The sequence below is a fragment of the Morone saxatilis genome, unplaced genomic scaffold, assembly GCF_004916995.1.
Source record: "Morone saxatilis isolate NCDOM2014 unplaced genomic scaffold, NCSU_SB_2.0 Contig17, whole genome shotgun sequence".
NCBI classification, from domain to species: Eukaryota; Metazoa; Chordata; class Actinopteri; family Moronidae; genus Morone; species Morone saxatilis.
In genome coordinates this window covers 15,949,253-15,957,831 of record NW_023339729.1, presented here as the reverse complement: position 1 = coordinate 15,957,831, position 8,579 = coordinate 15,949,253, and the positions used below count along the sequence as shown (strand labels likewise).

The following is an 8,579-nucleotide window of genomic DNA, read 5'->3' as shown; positions in this document are numbered from 1 at the left end:
TTACTGGTATTGCTTGCCACAAACAACGATAAAATGTGAAAACTTTTCATATATACCTCATGATTACAATATAAAATTTGCTATGGTGCCTATTGTGAATCTGTTCTATCGGTGCGGGTCTAATTAAGTCATTGGTGGGACATATTCGTGGAATCAGATGGCACAGCTTTATGGAAATCAGAGGCATGACCAATAAATCTGCAATACTGTCAAGCAGATATTAGGCTTCATTAGCAGATCAGATTATTGTTTGTACTATTGACTATGTTGGCCAATAAGGAGGAGACTATAACTTGATCAAATATGATCAGTAGGATTGTTAAACTAGAATATCTTTAATATCAAACATCAGGGATGTTTGTCAGGTATTTCATTTGATGAATTAGAAAACAGCACCTTTCCCTTACTGATTATTTTTAATAATTAATAATAGACTCAGCTTACTTAATAAAATATAAAATGTCATATAAAAGTACATTTAACTGTCGATAAGAAGGGGTTTTATGGTATCACTCTACATGGAAGTTCATCTTGAACAAGGGGCTGCCACTTATAATTTTCGACACCTGTGATATCATTTGGCATGGTTCGATTTTTTTTATTTATTATTTAACCCACCAATATACAAAGAAGGGAAGCACTTACAAAAACAAAATATTTTTATTCAATTTTCCATTTAAGATTATCATACATTTTGCATTGAAACAAGCTTCATTTTGGTATGGTGAGGTCGCGTGTGTCCGTTTTGACGAAGGATCTTGGGGGGTTGAATACGTCGAATGCTTCCATACTCGAACGAGACACTTGGTTGGTTGATTTTAAAGAAATGTACACTTGCCTGAATAATCATGTGATAGATTTGAGCAAAAGTTGCATTTTAAAAAAAGGAAAGACTGCTTTAAAAAAGATTTATGGAGACATTCCAAACTATACAAACGAAAGATCCGGCAGGCCTATGTTCTGAGAAGGAGGTTCAGGCATGTGTTTGAGAAGCACTTTTTGGTTGAGCTTTGAAGGCAATGTTTGAGATGGCCTTGCTCGTGATGAGCCCATATGTCTGTCGACTGTGGTTGATGCTGTTTGTGTGTGCTGTGTGTGTGTGTGTTGTGTGTGTGTGTGTGTGTGTGTGTTGTAGGAAGGCAAAAACGGATGTGTATAAGAAGCACATGAACTCGTATAATGAGGAAAGTACTTGCAGTTGCTGTGTGTGTGATATTTTGTGTTTTTGTTGCTCAGCAGAAGGAAGAAAGTATTTGGTGAACCACTCCTGTTTTAGCCCCTCGTTCCCCCTCTGCTCCAGGATAACGGACCCCTTACAAAACAAAAGAAACACATGCATTGACTTTTTTTTAAATCAGTGTACTAATATCAGAAAATGGTTTTATTTGTTTAACCAGTTGAATAGTTGAGTATTAACTAATAAGCTGTTGATATTTAACAAATACTCTAATTTGTAGGCGGACTATTAAAACAAAGCGTTACCACAAATATATCTACACAAATAATGCTTGATTGATATGTACACACTCCCATATGTCAAGATCACATACATAAACTTAATTGAAAACTGATTCATTTTGCTTTATTAATTTAATATCATCACATTTTAATATGAAATGAAGCATTACTTGTGTGGATACATTGTATTTTGTGGTTTATTTCTCTAATTAGAGTGTAAGATGTTTTCTATTTTGACTTTTGTCCTGTATTTAGTGTTTATGCTTGTTGATTTCCTGATTACGTGGACATGTTTTTGGTTCCAGCTGACTGTGGTATCTTATCCCGGAGAAGGCAAGGTTTGCCAAAACATTTTTTAGATTTGTAACAAGATCATAAAATGTTCATACCTGATTGAGTGGGCCTGCAGGTGTGCATGTGGCTCCTGACAGGAAGGCGACACGTAGCGGATGCCCGTCTGCGGCGACGGGCAGACAGGGAGCGGGGCGGTGGGCGCTGGGGTGGGAGGGATGCAGGAGGCCCGGGATCTGGTGGAGCGAGGGACGGAAGGGGAGGACTGTTGGCTGAGGGAGAGGGAGGTGTGCTTGTGTGGAAGGGAGGAGGTGGAGTAGTGGGGGGAGGTCTGAGGGTGGGAGGTGGACTGGTGGGGCAGGGTTGAGGAAGAGTGCTGATGGACGGAGGAGGAGGAGGAAGACGATGAGGAGGAGTGGGGTAGGAAGATGCTCCTGTCGTAAGTACCGGCGCTGGGGATGCTGGTGACACGAGGAGGAGACTCCACCCGCTTCCTCTGTTAGTAAAAAGCAGAATAGTTTATGTTGGTGTTAGAATACGGGAGTGTTTCTACTGCCTCGTTTCATTGATTTCAAGGGAAATTTTACTAAATCCAACACAGTGGCAGGTATTGGAATAACTATATAGAAATAGCCAATGTTCTTACTAATGATCAGGTGTGCTTAAGTGCTGTAGGTCATATAGAGACATCAGTATTAAATTGAGACTGTTTCAGTTAACCAGTTAAAAACTCCTTGAAGTAGGTTTATGTGTCCTCTGTGATAGATGTAGCTGATGCCTGGGTGTTAATGTGGAAGAAGTTCACCAAAAGAAAGGTATAGTTGTTCTAAAACATGCCTTTAGTATTTACTGTGTGGAGGTAAACCAGAACTGTGCAGACTGCAACCATGATGCTGTTGACAGATTGTTGGTGATGTATTTGAGTGTTGCTGAAAATGACTTAGAGGACATGATAAATTTGATTTCATATGAAGCGTCTGACGTCATTTTGCCTGAGCTGCACCGAGTGGCAGTGAGGGATGAACTGGAGAGTCTGGATTTAAAGTGATACTCCGCCCAAACTACTTTATATCATGAGTATGAAACAATCACCCATTCTAGGTTGTAAGATGTTGGTATTTACCTTCTTTATGAAGAACAGCATCTGTGGTCAGCTTCAATTCATCAGCATCAGTTACAAAGTCTCCAAACATACAAAGTTATTAAACAGTCTTACTTAATACTGATGCCTCATATAAAACGTTATGTGCCACACAAAGTCACACTTGTATTAATGTCAAATAAAATTTGAAGTAGGACCATCACTCATGAAATATTTATAAACAAAATATAAGAATTCATCTGAAACTTTGTAAAATTGCATCAAAGCAGCAACACACCCATTTAAACCGTCACAGGTCACAGCATTAATAATGACTAAGTACTAAAGTACGAGTCAATTAAAAATGAATTCATCATTTTTTCTATATTTGTATATTGTAATATGGATGTCACTAGGGATGTAAGAAAATATCAAAATAAAATATCTTGAGTATCTCAATATTAGTTTTTTGTGATATTGTATCGATTCTTAAAATTGTGTTCAAACCCCAAACACTCGATATTAGTGTTGTAAACGTAAACTGAGGGCTACGATGTTGGACTGCAACAAAAACAAATGTAGATTCCGCTGGTTGCATAAAAAAAGTTAAAAAAAAAAAAAAAAACATTATGTAACTAATGAATGCCTGAATATGATGATGTGTTATTTATACAATGACAGTTTTCCTAAAATGTTGCAATATATTGAATCATAACCTCTGTATAGTATTACATGTTGTATCCCCAGATTCTTGCCAATACACAGCTGTAGTTGTCACAAAATCCCACAGCACACCTGGACACCATTTGGAAACTACTGCTCTATATGACCTACATAACCATCAGTGAGGTTGACACTGGCTATTTCTATATAGTCTCCAGAGAAGTGGGTTACCCAGGCTGACCATAGCATCCACTCAAAAAATAAACTATAAAGTGTTAAACAACCATCTTTCAACTCTACAGAAGATGGATGTTTGATAAGAGAAAGATTTTGGGTGAAGTATAATTTCATATACAGTCAGTAAACAGCGCACATGCTTCAATATTTACTTAGATTTAGCAGCCCAGATGGTCTGTGAACACTTAACTGACAACACAAATTAATGTAGGCACGTTAATGCACACTGAATCCTGCACTCCAATTATGATTTAAGATGCTTTCAGTTTTTAAAAGAAAGGACTTTCTCAGTGTAGCTCAAATAAAATCGGCAGATTATATATCTACATACGAAAAGCCAATAAATAAAGTTAAATAAATAAGTTACTTTAGATCAAATTCCAGTCAAATTGAGTCAAACATATGGTCCAAGATTACATCATTAGACTTGTTTGCATTCTTTAGGAACCACATTTCCCCCCCCCGTATATTCAAGGTTGTGTCTTTGCCGGCCAAACGTAATGTAATCATAAGCAGTGTGGTGGACACAGAGGGGCAGAGTCTTCCCAACATACTGGTGATCTGTCGAGTGAGAAGTTGGCTTCAGCCCAGTGAGCACTTCTGGCTGGAAGGAGGCCTCGTTTTTTTGATGAATACATTATGTGCCTGAGCGGAACAGACAAACTCACCCTCATGGTTGGCGTGACGCTCCCGGGGCGGGACTTGCTGTCACAACGCCTGAGGGTGCTGTTGTCCCCGGCAACAGGAGGGTGGAGCTGCAGCTGATGCCTCTCTTCCTGGAGGGAAGGAGGATGAAGAAGGACTTTCATTGGCCTTATTCACAGTTGGTGTTGTTGCTGTTGTATTAGCGTTGTGTCTGGAGGGTGTACTTGTTTGCTGAACTGCCTCGTGCCACACAGATGGTAGACACAGCGCTCTGGCAGAGGGCACTTTAAAAAATTAAATTTTTTCTATGTATGGTTAATGAAGACACTGTTCCAATTTGATTTTGTTTTGAGTGGTTAAAGTCATTATATTTCAGTCATTATGTTTCACAACGCTGTTAATTGGCTCCAAAACTTTCTCAAATTCCACCTGTCAGGTCATTTTCCACCATGACAGCTGACCACTGTTGGAATTCTTCAGCAGTTTTTCCTAATTTGAATCAAAGAAGCTTGTATTCCCAGTTTTGCAGGTTTCAATACTCTTGATTGATCTCAACTAAGGGTCCACCTACTCACTAGTGCTGTAGCTTTTGACTGTATCTGAACATTTTGCCTTCATTGGATAGCAACAGATTAGATACACACAGACAACATGAGGGTGGGAAAAGGGTACAACAGCAAAATCCCCTGGAGGGAATCAAACCGGGGACATTGCAGTTAAATGGTATGCATCCTAACCACTAGGCCATCAGGACACCTGACCTACATGCATAGAAGTGCTCATATTAAAATAAATTTTCCCTGGCAGCCACTAAATCTGCTAATGGGAACTGTGAGATATGTTGAAAGCTGCACAATAAGTGAGTAAGTGGACCTGTAAGTGGAGATTGTTTCGTCAAGCTCAAATATCTTGACTGTCTGGCTTGTGATCTTCAGTCATTTAGAAAATAAAAATCTTGGAACAAAATATCATTAAGAGTATTACCAGAGACAGTTTATGGTGTACTTAATACCCTGTTGTACTGTTATACGGCTTAACTGGAGGGATACTAGTTGCTTGGGATACACAGCACATTGCACAAACAAGGGGCTGATGCTATACTATATCTATGTCTGTCTGTGGTGATCAGCACCAAGCCCATTTGTTCCTACTTAATATGTGACTTTCTTAAAAACAGGTCACAAATATATAGTTTCATTCTTGAAAAAAACAACCCCCAACTCCCAAAACTGCTGGACACTTCTGAGTGGGCATTTATCAAACAGGAGCATTTGTTGGCGACATTTTTTAGCCAGTTTTGGTTCTATCGTGAGCATATTCGGCAGCAGGACCATATGGGGGATCATCTCTAAATAAACTACAGTGCCCAGTTTATCATAATGTAGGAACATGTCAGTGCAACAGTGTGGCTCAATGAAGTGGAGCTCTATGGCACAGAGGAATAAGCTATATGAGACTATACAGACATTACTTCAGTTCACCGTTTGTCTTTTTGTCTGACAATAAGAACAAAATAAAATGTAGCATCCACACTGAAACAATAACTTGTAAACAGTGGCCTGAAGCACGCACTGTGCGCTTCCAGGTGTGTCGGCAGCTTGGATACAAGGACCAAACTTCAGATTCCCTATCAGCACTAAAGAAGGTTGGGTCTCAGGTAAAATGATTATGTGTAATTTGCAGCCTAAAAGGACGTTATATATAGTATAGTATATAAGTTGTATACCACATTATCATTCATCAAATCGCTCTGAAAGTGATCTCGATGGTATCAACAGCCACTGTCGTTGTTGTAATAGTTATAGTAAGTTATAAGTTATAGTTTTTGTTCTTGGTGTGGATCAACGTGAGTGATCTGAAGAGGTAAACAAGTGAAGTCCGTAGCTCTCACCACTAATCGTTTAATGAGCTGGTCTCTCTCGCTCAGTCTCTCCTGAAGTCTCCCCAACTGCTGGTCATCACATCGAGGCTCCCTCCTCCTGCACCGCTCCTCTCGCTCGCGCAGCCTGCAGTTAAATCATATACACAAACACACAACTTTTCTCTCATACCTGTCCCGTATATATTTATTTCAAACTTCTGTGTGTCCCGCGTGTCTGTCCTCTACTCACTCGTTCTCCAAGGCCACTATGCGAGCCTGCAGGTGCGTCTGGGCGCTGCTGTATTCAGACACCAAACTCTGCATCTCCCTCTTGTGCTCCCTCTTGATCTCCTCCACCTCCTCTCTCCTCTTCTCCTCCTCCCGCTCCTTCTTCTTCTCCTCGTCCACCTCCTCTTCTTTTACGTCCTCCTCTTTCCTCTCCTCCCAGTGTTTCTGCGACTCCTCCAGTTTCTCCATCTCCACCCTCAGTTTCTCCACTTCCTCCTTCAGACGTTGTGCTTCTTCTTCCAGCTGGGCGTCTCTCTTCTTCTGCAGATCTAGGCTTTCCTCTTCTTTCTCTTCTGTTTCAGGATTCGCCTGTACTGACCTGGGAAGGGACAGCGGATACAACAGCAGGATGGAAATAATGACAATTATGTGCCACTACCTCCTTCTGTAACCTGTGCCATATTCTATTTTAACTTAAATCACATCTGTATACAATTATTTTATATAGTGTACATCCAACCACAATTACATGTTTTTCTTGATATCTTGTATTTTTATTTTTTATTTTGTTATTTAATATTTATTTTTTTCTTATCTGCTATGTTATATCTGGAGCTGCTGTAACAAGTGAATTCCCCCAGAGTGGGATCAATAATATAGTATAGACCAGCAAATAATAAAGCTCAAATATTATTAATATTATATATATTTTCTGTCAAACAGCCTACTGCAGTGACACTATAAAATATTTTTAACCCAGATGTGTAGAATATTTTAGATATATTTAAACAGAACACGTTTTTTTCACTCCAACATCTTTTGTCAGTAAATACACATTAGTGGTAAACAGGCATAAGAATACAACAATGTGGAAATTAAATCAAATTTAGTCCATTTTCACACATGAGATAATCGTTTCCACCCTCGTGTCTGTGTGTTAAATATTAAGCTACAGCCAGGAGACAGTTAGCTTAACCTACAGAGACTATGAGTGTGTGCAACGTTCAATAATATACTTATCAGCAACTGTAAAGCTCACTAATTAACACGTTATATTTACTTTACATTGTCACCTTTGGACAGAGTCCGGTTAGCAGTTTCCCTCTATTTCTAGTCTTTGTCCTAAGCTAAGCTAACTGGATGCTGGTTGTAGTTTCCTTTACCTACCTTCCTTTTACAGACATGAGAGAGTTATTGATCTTCTTATTGAACTGAACATTGTATTATTATTATTATTATTATTATTATTATTATTATTACTATACTGCTTCTAATTTGGTATACAACTTAGTGGTTAGTTATTAGTTTGTGTCCTGACTCCAAGGATATTAGAGATCAAAAGATTAATTCATTAATTGATTAGTAAATGTGAGGATTGTATGCTTTTGTTATATATGACTGTACACCAAATATTAGTGTTAGACTGTTGCATGAAACAATCAAACTGAGGTTTGTGACGTTCCTTTGAGCTTAAGGAAACTGTGATAATTTTTCTTAATTTTCAGACATTTAATCTAGAAAAATGATCAGCCAATTAACTGATAATGAAAACAACAACAATAGTGGCAGCCCTGAAGGATATCAGTGATGTACATGTGCCCACTTCCCTCCTTACCTTTCCTTTAATTGCTTTTTAAGTGATGCATTTTCTCTTTGCAGCTCCAGCATGGCACAGCGACTCTCATCCAGCTGTCGCTCAAACACCTGATACTGGTTCTGCTGCTTCAGATCCTACACACACACACACACACATACACAGCATGCATACAGTAGATACACATTATAAATATCTGCATTCATTCACCTGTCAGTGGGTGGGATATATTAGGCAGCAGGTAACATTTTGTCCTCAAAGTTGATGTGTTAGAAGCAAGAAAAAATAGGGAGGCGTGAGGATCTGAGCAACATGACTATTATGGCCAGTCAGTGGTCATAATGTTATGGCAGATCAGTGGGACAAAAAATACATATAACTATGTATATATATATATATATATAGTTATGTATAGTTAAATATACATACACACTGTGTGTGTCAAAGAGCGATTATATAAGTGAAAGACAAACCATAACACACACAAACAAAGAGACTGAGAGGTGTGTGTTTGTGTGTGT

At 38.8% G+C, this 8,579-nt stretch overlaps 1 protein-coding gene across 1 annotated transcript in view; it reads right to left on the bottom strand.

The window, feature by feature from the left end:
• Positions 1-1,798: 1,798 nt before the first annotated feature.
• fam184b (family with sequence similarity 184 member B) overlaps positions 1,799-8,579 on the bottom strand; it is a gene marked incomplete at its 5' end in the record, with an annotated part of 21,446 nt that continues 14,665 nt past the window's right edge. Inside the window, 5 exon segments of the mRNA XM_035660023.1 lie at positions 1,799-2,245; positions 4,399-4,506; positions 6,267-6,381; positions 6,487-6,843; positions 8,080-8,195. Coding sequence (XP_035515916.1) covers positions 1,814-2,245; positions 4,399-4,506; positions 6,267-6,381; positions 6,487-6,843; positions 8,080-8,195 — 1,128 coding nt within the window.